Genomic DNA, 16,796 nt, shown 5'->3' with positions numbered 1-16,796 from the left:
CGGCGGCACCACTCGCATAGGAAAATAATTTAAAGGTCCGGCTCCGTAACAGCCGGCAGTCACCGGCAATGGCCACAAAAGTCACACAAAAGTAGAGCGACGGAATGATGCAATCTTTCGGCAACAATACTCTACTAGCTTGCATAGATATAGAAAAAAGGCATCAAATTCTTCAAAATCAAGCCGAAAGTGAAGCCTCCGTGCGGGAAGAAAATGTCAGTGATCTGGGAAAATATGTTGAGTCAACTTTAACGTTCTCGCATTTAACAAGCAAGGAAAATAACATGGACAGATCTGCCTTAGCTGATTTCCGCGCGGAAAGAACGGCAGACAAGAACGCAATACATTTCGAGGACAGCATTATACTTTCGCAGACCAACGGCAAGAAAAAAGTCTCTTCGGTCTCGAGCGTGTTGAAGAGAAAAGGGCACTTAACGTCTCAAAAAAATCGGAGCGACCCTAAGATTAAAAAAAAAAAAGTCGATATCAATTTAAAAGAGAAACGTCGTGCTGGCATAATTAATAGTCTGGAGAAGTACGATGGACCTAATACAAGGAGTCTATCTAAAAATAAATTAGTTGTTAACGCACAAGATGCAACAAGTGTATGCAGCAATGGAGTCTCATCGATCGCTGATTCTACCGATGACCGGAAAAATTTGGATTTTGTTATTTCATCCCCACCTCTTTGTACGCAGGATCGTTGTAAATTAGCATCGTGGAACCTACCGCCGAATGTGTTACAAGTATTTATTTATTCGGTTATATGCAGTTTGTTTTGTGTAATATTAATTAAATGTCATAATGTGTTCACCACTTTTAAATGTTTATTAGTAATTTTTATAATTATTATTTTTCAGAAATACATTGCCCGTGGGGTAGAAAGTATGTTTCCATGGCAATTGGAATGCTTGTCAAACCACCTAGTAATGCAAGAAAGAAAGAATCTCATATATTCTGCACCTACCTCAGCAGGAAAAACTTTTGTTGCTGAAATTATTTTACTTAAAACGGTTTTAGAAAGAAACAAGAAAGTAATTTTTATTCTGCCATTTGTTTCTGTTGTTAGAGAAAAAATGTATTACTTTCAAGTAAGTAAATCTATATTGAAAACAAATTATTATTTAAGTCTCAAGTTGCAAAATATTTTTTATAAGAAAAATAAATAACACTTTTATTTTTAGGATTTATTGTCTGATATTGGAATAAGAGTAGAGGGATTTATGGGAGGAAACGTTCCACCTGGAGGATTTGCTGCTACTCAAGTTGCAATAGCCACTATAGAAAAGGCAAACTCTTTAGTGAATCGTTTAATGGAGGAAAACGATTTGAGTAGCTTGGGAGCTGTGATAATAGACGAATTGCATCTACTCGGTGATCCCAATCGCGGCTATCTCTTGGAGTTGCTTCTGACAAAGTTGAAATATATGACTCTCCAGTGAGTTTCATGATTGTATCGTAATTTTTAGCCGTACTGGGAGTATTTATAATTTAATATTTTAGTAACAATGCTATTGACATACAACTGATTGGTATGTCGGCCACATTACCAAACTTGACTTTGCTAGCCAATTGGCTAAGCGCGGAACTATACAAGACTGAATTTCGACCGGTGCCTTTAAATGAATATTGCAAGGTAAGTTTACAAGGTAAACATATAAATTATTTTTATCTTTATTTTTATTAAGACATTTAAGAGGTCTGTTGCGTTATTAACAAATTTTTACTTATACAGATAGGAGCAAATATATATGACAATAAATGGAATCTTGTCAGACAATTAACAGAATTGCAGGAATTAAAAGTGGATGTCGACAATGTACTGCAGCTTTGCATTGAGACAATAAGCACCGGTCATAGTGTGTTAATTTTCTGCCCTACAAAAAAATGGTGTGAAAAATTGGCAGAACAAATTGCTACAGCTATCTTTAAATTAGGTCTACTTTAATTACTATTTTTACTTTAAGTAAATATTAAATTATTTTTTTTATTAAAGCATAATTTTTATATCTGCAAATAGGTTCTGAAAATGCAAAGCTTGGTGAAATATTAAAAAAAGAAATTAATTCTACGTTAATTTATGAAACTTTGGAACAATTAAAACGCAGTCCAAGTGGTTTAGATAACATTTTAAAAAACACGATTTCATTTGGTGTTGCGTTTCATCACGCTGGACTTACGATGGACGAACGTGATATTATAGAAGGAGCCTTCAGGTAATAATTGTATCTTAAATTAATTTGTACATTTTTTGTGCGTATTTGTATAATATTTAAATCGGCATTACAGAACGGGATCTTTGAGAGTTCTCATAGCAACATCAACATTAAGTAGCGGAGTAAATTTACCTGCGCGAAGAGTAATTATAAGATCACCTTTATTTGGCGGTAATTTATTGAACAGTTTAACTTATAAACAAATGATCGGACGCGCCGGCCGTATGGGAAAAGACAGCGCAGGTAAGAAATATCAGAACGAAGCGACGAACTTGTGACGCAATTAACTTGTCATATTTATTTGCAGGAGAAAGTATTCTAATATGTCATTCAAACGAACGTAAAGCAGCTACGTCGTTACTTGCCGCAGCTCTGAATCCAATTGAATCTTGTCTCACTGATTCCGCATTGTTAATAAGAGCACTCTTAGAAGCGATAGCTAGTGAAGTTTTACGTACATATAAAGATTTAGAATTGTATATCAATTGTACTTTGCTAAGTTTAAACGAACAATCTGATATACAAATGTTTTCCAATGAAGCAATAACATTTTTATTAAACAACGAATTATTATTGTAAGTATAATTAATTTGTTACATTTGTTTCCGTAGAAACATTAAATGTTTAATAAAAGTTAATAACAAAAGAATTAAATATATTAATTAAAATAATTTTTTCAAGCTATTAAAAATATTTTATATGATTTTATTATTTGACCACAGATTACAAACTACAGAGCGGGAATCTAGGTGGATAGCAACACCGCTGGGGAAAGCATGTTTGGCCGCGTCTATACCTCCTAGAGAAGGATTATTTCTATTTGAAGAACTGCAGAAAGCACGAAGATGTTTCGTATTAGACACGGAGTTGCACGTAATATACTTAGTAACTCCACTTTCTTCCGGATGTCAAATTGGAAATGTCGATTGGATGACGTTGTATGAATTATGGAATACCATGTCAGAGAGCGAACGCAGAGTTGGAAAGCTCGTCGGAGTGGAAGAGCGCTTTGTGTTATCAGCTATTAAAGGAATTGTTAAATCCGGAAAATCGGTAATTAAATGCAAACAACACCTATGTTGATGTACAAACTCCGTATTGAAATAAAAAATAATACGAATATTTTATATTGCAGTTAAATATACATAGGAGATTCTACAGCGCATTAGCGCTGCATGATTTGGTGAAAGAAATGTCACTTGACGCGGTTTGTAAAAAATACAAGTGTTGCCGCGGAGTATTGCAAACTTTACAACAATCTGCTGCCACATACGCAGGTAAAACAATTAACGCAAATAGGCTAATGTAATGATACGTTTATTTATTCTATAAATAATTTTCTATAGCATGTATTAATTTTAGGTATGGTTACGCAATTTTGTAAGCAATTAAATTGGGATTGTATGGAATTACTAGTTAGTCAATTTCAAACAAGATTACAATTTGGCGTCAGTAGAGAATTGTTAGATTTATTGCGTCTACCAATGCTAAACGGTTTGCGAGCAAGAAGCCTGTATAAACAAGGAATAGAAACTGTAACAGATTTGGCTGTTGCTAATGAACTTGATGTTGAACGTGCGCTTTATAATGCTCTTCCTTTTGAAAGGTGCAAATCTTATTAATTTTAATATACATATATGTATATCTGATTCTTAGTAATTATCTTATTATTGCTGACTTTTTGCACATATTTTTAGCGAAAAAGAATACGAAGGCGAGTATGCGTTTCAGATGGAGAAAAGAAATAAAATAAGGACAGTATTTGTCACTGGAAGAGATGGTCTTACACCTCAACAAGCTGCAGTTTTACTGGTTCAAGAAGCGCGCATGTTAATTCAGGTTTAAACAATTCTTAAATAAAAAAAATCTTTCTCTCTTTTTCTCTTTGTATCATTTATTAGAATAATGTAATGTTTATTTATAGAAACAATTGGGATTGGAAAAAATGCCATGGGAGCAAAATGAACGGTCGCTACAAGTAAATATGTATGAAAAAGATGTTGAAAATACATCTGACGTAAAGAAGAAAAACACTCAGATGGATTTGGATATAAAAAGTCCAAAATCTATAAAAATGAACACGTCTATAAAAAACTCGACAACTGAAAACTCTGTGAGTAACGAAAATCAAAAAGACGACAATTTGAAACTTGATACACGTAAAGAATTAAGTGGAATTGACACGTTAAATAAAAAAGAAGTACTTGAATTAAATAATCAACATTTAAATGAAGCTACTTTGTCATTTGAAGTTTCTGAAATTAATAACGCTTCATATACTTCGCTTTACGTAAGTTCTCCCGATATAATAGAAAATGACGAATCACCAAGAGCACCTAAAAAAGAGAAAAATTCTTCTCTGACTGATGAGAGCAGTAAGATAAAAAGAAGCAATAAAAATTTAGAAAAATCCAACTTGATCGTTAACGATATATCCGATAATAAATTCAAAATTATCGACGTAAATGAAATAAAGAGTAACAATTTGACAAAGAACAATGAAAATGAGATAAAACATTTAATAGACAAAGACAAAATACATATAGACTCTTATTCAAGGAGTCCGAGTTTATTCGACGACAGTTTGAATCTTGACACTCAAATGTGCGATATGCTTGAGCAAAATATGAATCCGATGGAATTGAATTTAAAAGTACACACCAATGAATTAAACACTGCGAGTACATTGCAAAAACAATGTACAAGTTTAAAAATCTGCAAAATGCAATGTCAAGAAAATAATGCGAAAGATATAGATGTAACTAATTTGCAATCCAGAATCAGCGTATCGTCTTGGGGTGACGATTCGTGGAATAATTCCGAAGGATTGGCAAAACAGATAGCTCAAGATCAAAATATAATGCGATCCAAAGAAGAAATTTGTAATTCTAAAATTAGAAACATCGGAAATACAAATGTATCTGCGTTAGAAAATACAAAAACCTACATACGAAACAGTGAAGACGGTATGCAAAGAAAAGCGGATGTTAAAAAACCTGTCACAATTAAGAAGAAAGCGGTGCCACAGAAACCCAAGCTGGCAAAAGTAAAGGAAATGTCCATGGAATCAAATAAATCTGATTCAGATGATTTTATTGTTGATTCGCAGCATTTTGAATCTCCCTTTAGCAGTAACAAAAGTCGAACGAGAACAACATTGGAAAAAATACGTAAATTGCGTTCTCAAAAACTTGCCGAAGGTACAGCAATGGAAACAAATAATCATTTAACTTCTCTTGAAAAAATATCGAAGGATAAAATAAAAAAAGAAAAAGAAGAACAGCAGAAGTGCAGTTCCGAATACGGCATTACATATAATTCTGACGAGGAGATAAATAATTCGCTGGAATTTACTTTTAACACAAAGCAACACGAGATGCAATCAAATAATATAATTAAAAATACGAAGTCAAATGCAAACAATATAACGTACGATAAAAAACATTTGTCGAATGAAACGGTGGATTGGAACACTTTGAACATCGTAAAAATAGCAAACAATAGAGCGACTTTTAATCTATTCAAACGCGAAGTATTAAAGAAGCAAAATATCGCGTTAGCATTGCATTGTGACACATGGACAGATAATGCAAATAATATAGGCTCAAAGATTTGTACCTCTAACACGGAAAGGATTAAAAAAACTAGAAGATCTGGAAGTTATACGCATGGAAATAAAGAAATTCGTGGCGTTGCGATATCATGGGAAAGCAATATCGCTTACTACATTTCTTTCGGCAACTCGCAAGGTAATGTGGACATGTTTTTTCAATGAGTTTAATTACGTAAGTTATCTATCATTATATTTAATTTTAATATAAGTATTATAATTATCTTAGAATCAAAAGTCTCTGGAAAAGAACAGATAGCTCTGTTGAAAGAATTAATTTATAGTACGACTTTGTATATAAAATGCTTTGCGATAAAGGACGTATATAAACTTTTATACCAATGCTGTGGAATTGCTGCTAGGTGTCGATTTCTTGATCCTGTGATTGCACACTGGGTATACACCAATGATGTGGAAAAAAATTTCAACGAAATGGTATGGTTTTAACTATTCTATTTTAAACAATGATCAGAGAAACAATAATATGCATTTATTCAATTCCAAATATAGGTAATGCAATACTTTCCACAAGGAAGCTTTATAATGAAACGTATAAAATCATATTATTATGCTGGACCTGGAATGGATACGCAAAGTTCTTCCCCAGGCGAGTTTAGATCAGCGGCAGAAGCTGTTCTTACATGGCACATGATGGACAACATCGTGTATAAATTAGAAGAACTTAATCCTGTTCTTCTTTATACATTTAGAGGTAAATATAAAGTTCAGTAAAATACGTATATCTCTTGAATCTGTAACATTGAACATTTATTAATATTTATTTTCAGAAGTAGAAATGAAAATAATAATAATTTTAGCTTGTATGGAATTATCAGGAATTGGTATAAATTTAAAATCTTTACAAGAGTTGGCATCAGTTATTTCAAACGAAATGCAAGCCTTAGAAACGAAGGCTTATAATTTAGCAGGAAGAAAGTTTAATTTTTCGTCGTCTAAAGAAGTCGGACAGGTTTGTGAAATTAAATATTTAAATATATTGTACATAAATATATATGTATATATATTATTATATTACACTTATTAAATAGATTTTTATATAATCTTAATATCTATATAACACATATTTTATATGTGTATAAATATAAAATGTGTCTCATATAGGTATTAGGATTATATAAAGATAAAAAGATCAGTACAAGCAAGGCTGTTTTGGAAAAGTGTGATAATCCAATATCATCCTTGGTGATTTCTTGGCGGAAATTAAATTCAACGAAAACAAAAGTAAAAAATAAAAATAAAATATATTAAAACAAATTGATTAAATTTATATTTTACCATATATATTTTTGTCTGTAGATGATATATCCATTGTTAAGCTTAGCCCAAGAAGATTCTCGTATTCGTAGCAATTGCATCACTTGCACAGTGACCGGAAGAGTCTCGATGCACGAACCAAATTTGCAAAATGTGCCAAAGGATTTTTATTTTGTGGATAATAATTTCGTTATAAGCGTAAGAATGGCATTTGTACCAGCTTTAGGCAACATAATGTTGTCCGTTGATTATTGTCAACTCGAATTACGCCTGTTGACGCATTTCTCACAAGATTCGATACTGTGCAAAATTATGAGGCAGGAGAGTAGTGACATTTTTAAAAGTATCGCTGCCAAATGGAATAGTATAGAAGAAGAACAGGTATTCACTAATATAATAATTGACATATTTATATTATAATTGGTTGTTTTTAAATATTTTACACATTTATCGATATTATATTAATTGCAAAAAAAATGTATAGGTAACTAATGAAATGCGTCAACGCGTCAAACAGTTGTGCTATGGCATGATTTATGGCATGGGAGTAAAATCATTAGCTGAAAGTTTGTGTATTAGTGAAACCGAAGCTCAGGAATTTTTAGAATCTTTCATGAATGCATATCCTGGTATATATAAATGGTTAAATAAAGTACTAGAAGAAACACATCGCGATGGATATGTGACGACGCTACTTGGAAGACGTAGACAGTTTCCAGATTTAAAAAGTACAAAATCATCTACGAGAGGTATTTATTAATCGCCATCACGTATCGGATTTTGCTTGCTTGTCGTGAATGATTCACAAATTGTGTATTTTTATTGGATTTTAGCGCAAGCAGAACGACAAGCTGTTAATACGAAGGTACAAGGTTCTGCCGCGGACATAGTCAAAAAGGCCATGATAGGTGTAGAGAGCAAATTAAGGAGCTACTTTCCGGATGCGACTATGATATTTCCAGACGTACATACCACGCGTAGATTACGAAGCAATTTGCAACAAAAAGGTGGCTATTTAGTTTTACAGTTACACGATGAATTGTTATACGAAGTAAGTAGTATATCCAGATATATTTATTATGAATTTAATTATTCAGGTATCGTAACGTTTTACAAGATACTTTACATGCAAAATAGAAAATCTCTTAATATAATTTCAGGTCTGTGTAGCAGATTTAAAGGAAGTTGCTATTATAATTAAAGAATCGATGGAAAACGTGTGCCAACTTACTGTGCCATTGCCGGTAAAAATCAGAGTTGGTCCTGCATGGGGAGATTTAAGCGATTATCAATTTTAGTAGACTTTTTTAATCACGTAGCGAGTTATTCATTAATATCGAATCGCTGTTTTTTTATTAATTCTTTTTATTAATTTATTAGTTTAATTATTCGTAGATCGTGCCATTTACTACATATTTTACGTGCGTTATTTTTATTTACGGGAATCGTGTAATAGTATTTAATTCTTTTAATTCGTATTATTCATATAGTACTTTAGAAAATAGCAATTAAAAAAATTATAAATAAGTAGAATCCAATATTTTTCTATATTAAAAAAAAAATTTGTTATTATATCGAAGCTTGTAATCGAATCATGTTAGTATTTAAAAGTAAAAATACTTTATTTTTTTTATATTGTTTGCTGTTGTCGTGAATAAGAAAAAAAAAAAAAAAGAAATCAACATACATATATTATAAAAGCAATTGTATAGTTTATAAAATAGATCGTAATATTTTTGGTCAGTTCTTACATCTATATTTCTTCAAAAATCAAAAGAGGAAAAAAGAAACTGCAATACCTATTCAATATAAAAATATTTTGAATATATTTCTTAAGAGTATATAATTATTTTTTTTAATGAAATAATCTTAGACTTTATTCGTTGATACGACAGTACGAAATGATGGTCTTCTAATATATAATCTTTACAATAATATGACGATTATTGTAAACACTTTACGTTGGATAAAATAAGGTGTTAAAAAATTACAATGTAGGATACAAAGCGCAGTATTGTTTCCAGAAGAATAAATATATAATTGAATATGAAAGTAAAAAAAAAAAAATGTACTACAATACCTGTAGAAATATTTATCTGCGCTATATTACATCGCAAGGCGGTGCCAACGATTGATGCAATTTCGTTACCGCTGTTTGCACTATTTGTTGAAAAGTCTCGTCCTCTTTGCTAGTTACTTCTAAGTTAAGCAGATCAATATGCGCTTTTTTACCGTCCACCGTGACGTAGAGTTTTTCGCCTTTGAATATTTTAGGCACGGAATCCTCGCCAAACATTTCCTGCAACATCTCGATGAGGCACTCCTTGAAGTGCATCCTGTCCATTTTGGTAGGCGCAGGCAACACTTTGGCGGGCGATTGGTCCGTCATCTCGGCATGCAGAATCGCAGTGAGAACGGAATCAGCGTACATGTCGTTCACCGGTGTTGCGATCCATTCCATTGTGATGATTTTGCCGTCGATCGTAACGTCAACGTTCTTAAATACCCTTAACTTCTTGTCATCTACGACTTCCAGACTGCCGGCTATTTGCGTAAGCAGGTGTTTCAGTACAGGTAAAGATGTAGAAAAGTATACGCTCTGCCGCTGTATTACTTGACCTATACTCATGTCTGTATATTTTGATAAATCGCCAGGGGCTAGCATGTGATAATTAAAATTTCTCTTGACCAAGACGCCGGATAACTTTTGCCCTGGTTTAGGCGTCTCCATGGCCAGTGTGCCCATCACTTTGGCAGTCTTCTCGCCTCTAAAATAGAGCTCCACCGCGACTGTGTTTCGTGGATTATGTATCTCCATGGTGGTGCTGGGATCATCCTCGTATTCCCGTTGTAACGCCGCTTTCAGTCGGCCCATCTCATTCTGTTCGCCATGTACCAGCACTACATGCGGCGGTTTCAAAGTGCGTATAAATTCCGATGTCTGTTGGTAATCGGTGTGCGCCGAGAACGATATATAGTCGACAGACATTTTCAATGGCAATTTTTGCCCTGACATAGTTGTAATTTCCTCTGGCTCTGATAGAATAGTCTTGGCCAGTGTGCCCTCCACACAGTACCCAGCTATTATCACACCATTTTTCGCATCTGTGCACCAAGACTCGAATAATTCTCTCGACAAGCCACTCTGCATCATACCGGGCGACGCCATTACCACGCACGGTCCAATATCCTCGAAGTGATCTATTCCTTTCAAATTAGAAATGTGCTTGAATACAAAAGGATTATTAATGGCTATCTGTCGTCTGATTTTATCGTTCATGGCGTTTACGTAAGTCTGGTAAACAGCCATGCACTTTTTGGCTAAGGAAGAGGCATAATAGATAGGTATTTCGTGAAGTTCTGTATGTTGGCTCCAATACTCATCCAAAATAAGAAGAAGCTCTTGTGCTCTTCCCAGAGCAAACACTGGTATCAGACATCTACCACCCCTGTTAACAATTTCGTGAACAAGATTCGTAAATCTACCTTCGCGGTCTTCTCTCTTTTCATGAATGTGAGTGCCATAGGTGGACTCTGTAATAAGTACATCTGGATGAACGTTTGGAATTTCAGCAGCCATTAAGTGCCGGTCTTCCTGTCGGCTAAAATCTCCTGTGTACAGAATTTTCACGCCAGCAATTTCGATCATAAACATAGCAGCGCCTAGAACATGCCCTGCATTGTAGGCCCAAAACTTGATCCCGAACACATCCTTCTCCTCGTGAAAATTTATTGTTTCTATCTTATCCATGCTAGTCTCTAAATCAGACTCGGTATACAGCATCTGCTCGGTAGCTATGTTACTCACTTTAATGTAATCGGACAGTAGCCAGCGATAAATAGCTTTAGTGGCGTGAGTCATAAAGCAACGACCCTTGAAGCTCGTTTTCTGCAGAAACCAGGGTAGTGCGCCGCAGTGGTCCAAGTGAAAGTGAGAGATGAGCAACAGATCGATCTCGTCAGCCTCGACAAGATCAACGAACGGGAGAGCATCCATCCCCGAGAGACCGGGATGTATGCCGCAGTCGAGCATAATTTTTTTCCCTTTAAACTCCAGCATGATACATGACCTGCCGACTTCCTGACCCGCGCCGAGAGGCCGGATCGAGAGTAGATCGCTCTCTTCAGCCGGCACGACTTGTTGTAGTTGTTGCTGCTGCTGGTGCAGCTGCCCGTCGCTCTTTCTTTTCGTTGACATTTTGTTAGTTCTCTTAAGATAGTGTAACTATTTTTTATTACATTATTTTAATATTATAACGTACTGTATATATTACAATCTTTTCGAGAAAAGCTGCACTTTAAGCAGTATGCATTTTGAGGTTATCAAGCAACACAGATTCCGCTAAATACTGAACTTGGCCACTCAAGCCGGCCGCGTGACTTCGCGTGGTCTGTCGTCAGACTACAGTATATACAGTATATACTGTAGTTAAACTTTAGATTACGCGTAGCCCCAAAGGATGGCGTTAGTGGTACCGAAATATTTGTCAATTACATTTTTGTAGTTGGTCACGTAACTCATTAGTGCTCATTAGGAATTATATGTATATGTATATATATATATATATATATATATATATATATATATATATATATATATATATATATATAATTAACTTACTGGGTCAACTCCATTCATCAATCTAATTTATTAATAATTAAGTTAATATACCAACGCGCTTTGCCACTCAAAATTTTCAAAGGTAAATAATGATAAATAATATCAGGAAAAACAGGAACATCAGCGAATCATTAATTAATGAGCGAATTATTTATCTGTTTCTCACGTGTGCAAAATATAGACACCTAAAAACGAGAAGAGAGACTCGAGAAGCCCGTCGACCTGGAGTTCATCGGAGATTGATCCCATCTTCAAAAAATCAACTTTACGCAAAAATGCAAATAGCGAAAATCTCATGCAGCTTTCCTCGGTTCTGACGTCACGTTACGACGAGCTGATGCGTTTTGCATTCTCAAGAACGACGCTCGTAAGTGCAGGAAACCTATCTCTGTGTGCGTACGTAAGTAAAAAAGGAGAGATAATGGATAAACGGTTTGCTCATAATGCTCGCGCTGCGTTTCAATGTCCAATTCCAAGGCCATGGGCTTTCTGGATGTTATATAAATATTCATAGCGATAAAGAAAGAATCTTACAAGTTTTTACTTGCACTTTTCGAAGTTTTCCCACTTGTGCTTTTTTTTTGCTGAACGAGTTTGCAATTGATAAAGATCAATTATCCGGTTTTTGCAAGGTAAACAAGATTTTTATTTTATTTGCCTCAGAAAACATTATCATAATAATTTTACGTGCATCGTTTAATTACAGCTGAAAGATAATTGTTAGCTAAACTTGCTGACTTATCGATAAACGTTTTTTATTTATTTGTTTTAAGTCGACAATTTAAGTAACGTGAGCTATAACCTATAAAAACCATAATACGCGCGCTACTGATAAGCACGTTATTGATAAGCACATTTTGAACCCGGGAGTCCGTCAGGAACTTGGCGAGACTTAGTTTTCCTTGCTATTGCGATTTGCACATGACGAGAATGGGATGTCCCGCGAATGATTTCGTTATTACATGCGTGAAACCGATGTTAATATGACATACGCAATGTGGATATCCCCAGCTGGTTACAGCTTCTCGCTTGTTTGTTTTTTTCTCCTATATAAGGAAACGAGTCGAAAGCAGATAAGAGTGGACAAACGTATAACTCGAAAAACAGCTCGGTAAAGAGAGTCAGTTTGCTGCTGTTTCGAGATTGAAGGATAGTGCTCTCCCGTTTTGTCTTTGTATTCTTCAGATTGCTTGCAGGAATTAATCATGAAATACCTTTTTACATGTAAGTACAATACTAGCTATTAATTACTTTCTTTTTTTTTAATGTATGAAATCTGAAATGTTACATCGTTGTTAAGAGTGTCGTTAAAGTATCTAATGTCAAGATGGATTTATAATTCTTTAATTGTTAAGTCTGAGTTTCTGAATTTGTTAAAAAGTTTATAAAATGTATGTGCACGTGTATAAATTATTTTTTTACTTATAGTCATTTACGTATTGACCCTGATTTGGTTGGTTGCCTTGGCATTCCCACAAAGAGACCAGTCGAACGGGCTCCCCAATGACTCGATATTATTCGATAATAATGAATCAAGTAACACCACACCACGTACTACTGCGACTACTACTACTACTACTACTACAACTGCGTGTCCATGTGTTGCGACTGCCGAATACAATCCAATATGCGGCACCGATAACGTTACCTATTGGAATATGGGTAGATTTAACTGTGCACGAAATTGCAATCCAAGTAATATATTAATCTATATTATTTTACTTTATTATTTGATTTTTTATTAATTTTATTTAATTATTTTTAATTTTATGCCTTGTGTAATAAAGATAATATTTTTTAGGGCTTGGAATAAGAGTGTTAAGAGCTTGTGAACCATACATTGTACAGAGCAGTAATTGAATATTGGTGTGATCTATCGTCGCCGGCAAATGGTCAACAAATATATATAGATTTAAATAAATAAGATTTTTTTATTTTGAAAAAGTTATATAATTGGTTCACTTTATATGCTTTTTTATGTTCTTATGAACTTTTGTGAGGTATCATTATCATAATCTTTTATTTATTCAATAATAAATATGATTAATGTTACAGTCTTACATATATCCATTATTAAAAATGTATTACATATTCAAATCTCTGTACAATCTTTTTATTTTTTGTTTTTACAAGAAGTTCGACAATTATAGAGTGAAGTCATACTTTTATATTGGGAAATACCTTTTTGCTCGGTATTTATGCGCATACTTACGCGGGTAGGAGCGCTGGCTGGCAACCAGTTCTATAAAAAGAAGCGCAACTGATGCTGTCAAATAGTGGACTGTCGAACTTCAGTATTATTTTAAGCATTTAAGACGTTATACAACAGTGATAGTTTGTGATCTTTTATAGAATTAACAGCAAAATGTTGATTTACTTGTCGCTAAGTATGGAAATTACTTTAAATACTTTAGGAATGACGTGAGATATTATTTTTATATATTAATTGGTTTTAATACCGGTGCAATTTTGTTGAATCATTCTTACAGTTGCCGCATTGCCGCTGCTCACCGTCACATTTCCACAGGCAAGTACACTGCATCTTTTAAATAAAAGACAAGTTATATTATTTAAACAATTCAAGACATTTAATATTGCTTGTTAAATGTGCTGTAAAAATATAATTATATATAATTGTAAAAATAAAACATTAAGAGTTTCTTTTATTTAATATTTATTTAATATTGTTAATATTTTATAGAATTCAAATAATGCATCTATAACTCAAGTAGATGGCTTCGTCTTTGATGGTCCAGCAGCTTCCGAACAACCTAATGGAAAACAAAGAATTACTTCAACATCCACAACGACTATAGCATCTGTTCCTTTGCCTGACGACTTGTATAATGCTTGCTTACAGAAGTGCCCGGTAATTATAATTTCTCTTTTGTTAAAATTATTGTAGCTTTCTTTATTTAAAGTTACAATTTTAATATATTCTAATGATAAATATGTGATGACACTTCTGTCATAGACGACACCAGAATACAATCCTGTTTGTGGCACCGACAGAATTGATTATACTAATCCAGGAGGATTGGGTTGTGCACAACGTTGTGGAAAAGGTAAGATACTTTACAGAAACTTTATTAATTTAACAAATGCATTTATTATGCAATCTGAAAGATATATATGTGATAACGATAATAAAATAAACTATCTACCGTTGTAACAATGCTTTTAAAAATAAATTCTTACTGTAATATTTAAATTGTCGATTATTTTAATGAAATTTTGTTCAAACAGAGATTATTATATTAACAAATTAATTTAATTTACTTTTGTATTTTTCTCCAAATACTTTTAGTCGTCTTAGTGTTAACAAACCTTACAATATATTATATTTTATACTTACAGATGTGACATTAAATTACTATGGACGCTGTTCAACAAGTAGAGCTGGGTAACAATTAAAATTTTTATTACGCAATGTAATTTATCAAAATAAATATTTTAATGAAATACTGGCAAGTATAAGAAATATAATAATTTTTACACTAATCTGTGCAATATTTAAATTATTTTTATGTTTGAAAAGTGATGTACTGAACCACCTATATGTATTAAAATTATTTAAGATAGATACATTTAAATTAGAAATATACCAACATGCCATATTTCATCTCATTAAACTTTAATTGTAATGTATTACTAAAAAATAAAATGTTGATTCGGCGTCGGTTGACTCCCATCATTATCTCAATTTATATCATTGAAGACTAGCATTTTAGGATTTCTTAAAAGTAAAAAAATTTTAATTTGGCGCACAGAGTTTGCCAAATTGATATCCAATGAGAGAACTATTTTCTTAAGCCTTATGTCAGTCATGACGCAGAAAAGAGCTCTCGTTAAATATTGTTCATCGCTCCTCGCTTATAGAGTTTAGTGTGGGAGTGTCCTCATGAGCGATAACACCGAAAGGATTAAGGAAAATTGAACGGAAATGTGTTGTCTGAACGCCTTCGCGTTCTCTGCCAGGGGCACGTCTGTAAGAGAAGAAATCGTGGTGAAGGAGCGTGGAGAAAGAGAAAGATCGCGTACATAAACGAAGGCTGTTCGTCAACGTAATCGGCACCGTATATCGAGCACGGATCTAACCATGTGTCTTCCAGGTTGAAATATTCAGTATAATTTGATGCCGATGTAACAGTCGACAAAATAAGCCGATATAATATTCGACAAATATTTGGCGTAGAAATTCCTTTATCTCGCGTTAAACCGTGTAAAGGTATTATCTAAATAAATCTCGCGCGGCACAAGCGGCTCTTCGCTGTTATTCTCGCATTCCTCGCTTGCATTTTCGGAATCGAGCAGATACCACGGCGATAATCGGCATTATCGCGGATGTGAGTTTATTTTAAAATTAATATGTATTTCCATCGTTTAATTATGTGTATTACAACTGATTAATCTGTTAAATACCGTTACGCGTCTGTTAGTTACAGACGCCTGGTATGTTAAACTTAACAAAAGATTAATATTTAATATGATATTTGTTGTATAATTTATTTTATAATATTTCAAATTTTGCAGGGATTAAAACAGATAAAGTTGTTGAACACGCAGAGACTTGTAGGCGCGAGCTGCGCATGCGTTGCGGTGCGCCGTGGTGAGTGCCGATGAGCTTCCTTCCATTGCCTCACAGGCCGCCGACTGGGTCAGACCGAGAGACCTTTGCTAGCCGAAGTACAAGACGTTCCGTCCTTAAAAGTAAGTTTCATTGGTTATTCAATTCAAGTTAAAAAAAATTACGTTTGTCATTGCGTTACATTCGAGTCTTGGAACCGATCTTGAAGCTCGCGAGTGATTAATTGCGTCTTGTTTAATCAAGTCTCGAGCAGGCTGGCCAACAATTAACTTGATTATTGTCTGCCATAGAAGTTTCGCGACAGTGGATCAGTGGTCAGAGTTCGCTTGAAGTGTGATTCTATCCAAGAGAACAGCGACGTATCGAGTTCATAATTATGCGTAGTGAGCAGCGGACGAGGAGTGAGGGGGGAAAAGCTGCGTCACACGGCGCAGCATCACAAAATGGCTGACGGCCAGGGTCACCTATTCACGCAACCTGCCGACT

The 16,796-nt window shown here is 34.2% G+C and overlaps 4 protein-coding genes across 5 annotated transcripts; 3 read left to right on the top strand and 1 right to left on the bottom strand.

Annotated features, from left to right (window-relative positions):
- The first annotated feature begins 38 nt into the window (after positions 1 to 38).
- Positions 39 to 9,217, top strand: Dnapol-theta (DNA polymerase theta). 2 transcript variants are annotated; one of them, XM_070656327.1, is made up of 21 exons: positions 39 to 746; positions 861 to 1,091; positions 1,185 to 1,438; positions 1,504 to 1,636; positions 1,736 to 1,937; positions 2,021 to 2,216; positions 2,290 to 2,459; positions 2,524 to 2,791; positions 2,939 to 3,269; positions 3,352 to 3,493; positions 3,579 to 3,822; positions 3,914 to 4,055; positions 4,141 to 5,965; positions 6,056 to 6,261; positions 6,337 to 6,538; positions 6,615 to 6,796; positions 6,949 to 7,068; positions 7,144 to 7,482; positions 7,586 to 7,850; positions 7,935 to 8,152; positions 8,262 to 9,217. In XM_070656327.1, exons 1-21 carry the CDS (start codon positions 105 to 107, stop codon positions 8,397 to 8,399), a joined length of 6,450 nt encoding a protein of 2,149 aa, XP_070512428.1. In that variant the 5' UTR covers positions 39 to 104; the 3' UTR covers positions 8,400 to 9,217. The 2 variants fall into 2 exon arrangements, with proteins under 2 accessions (XP_070512428.1, XP_070512429.1); XM_070656328.1 differs by lacking the exon at positions 6,949 to 7,068 and having other exon boundaries at positions 8,262 to 9,216.
- On the bottom strand, positions 9,203 to 11,660 carry Cpsf73 (cleavage and polyadenylation specificity factor 73). The gene has a single exon (XM_070656332.1). It carries the CDS (start codon positions 11,297 to 11,299, stop codon positions 9,203 to 9,205), a length of 2,097 nt encoding a protein of 698 aa, XP_070512433.1. The 5' UTR covers positions 11,300 to 11,660.
- Positions 11,661 to 12,505: 845 nt separating this feature from the next.
- LOC139102434 (uncharacterized) lies at positions 12,506 to 13,779 on the top strand. The gene is made up of 3 exons (XM_070656324.1): positions 12,506 to 12,946; positions 13,151 to 13,417; positions 13,524 to 13,779. Exons 1-3 carry the CDS (start codon positions 12,928 to 12,930, stop codon positions 13,580 to 13,582), a joined length of 345 nt encoding a protein of 114 aa, XP_070512425.1. The 5' UTR covers positions 12,506 to 12,927; the 3' UTR covers positions 13,583 to 13,779.
- Positions 13,780 to 13,903: 124 nt separating this feature from the next.
- Positions 13,904 to 15,396, top strand: LOC139102433 (uncharacterized). Its single transcript, XM_070656323.1, has 5 exons — positions 13,904 to 14,109; positions 14,212 to 14,249; positions 14,424 to 14,591; positions 14,697 to 14,787; positions 15,080 to 15,396. Exons 1-5 carry the CDS (start codon positions 14,088 to 14,090, stop codon positions 15,127 to 15,129), a joined length of 369 nt encoding a protein of 122 aa, XP_070512424.1. The 5' UTR covers positions 13,904 to 14,087; the 3' UTR covers positions 15,130 to 15,396.
- Positions 15,397 to 16,796: the final 1,400 nt, after the last annotated feature.

The sequence above is a fragment of the Cardiocondyla obscurior genome, linkage group LG05 (genome assembly GCF_019399895.1).
Source record: "Cardiocondyla obscurior isolate alpha-2009 linkage group LG05, Cobs3.1, whole genome shotgun sequence".
Taxonomy (NCBI): domain Eukaryota; kingdom Metazoa; phylum Arthropoda; class Insecta; order Hymenoptera; family Formicidae; genus Cardiocondyla; species Cardiocondyla obscurior.
Note: the sequence above shows the minus strand (reverse complement) of the source record. Positions and strands in the feature narration are given on the sequence as shown.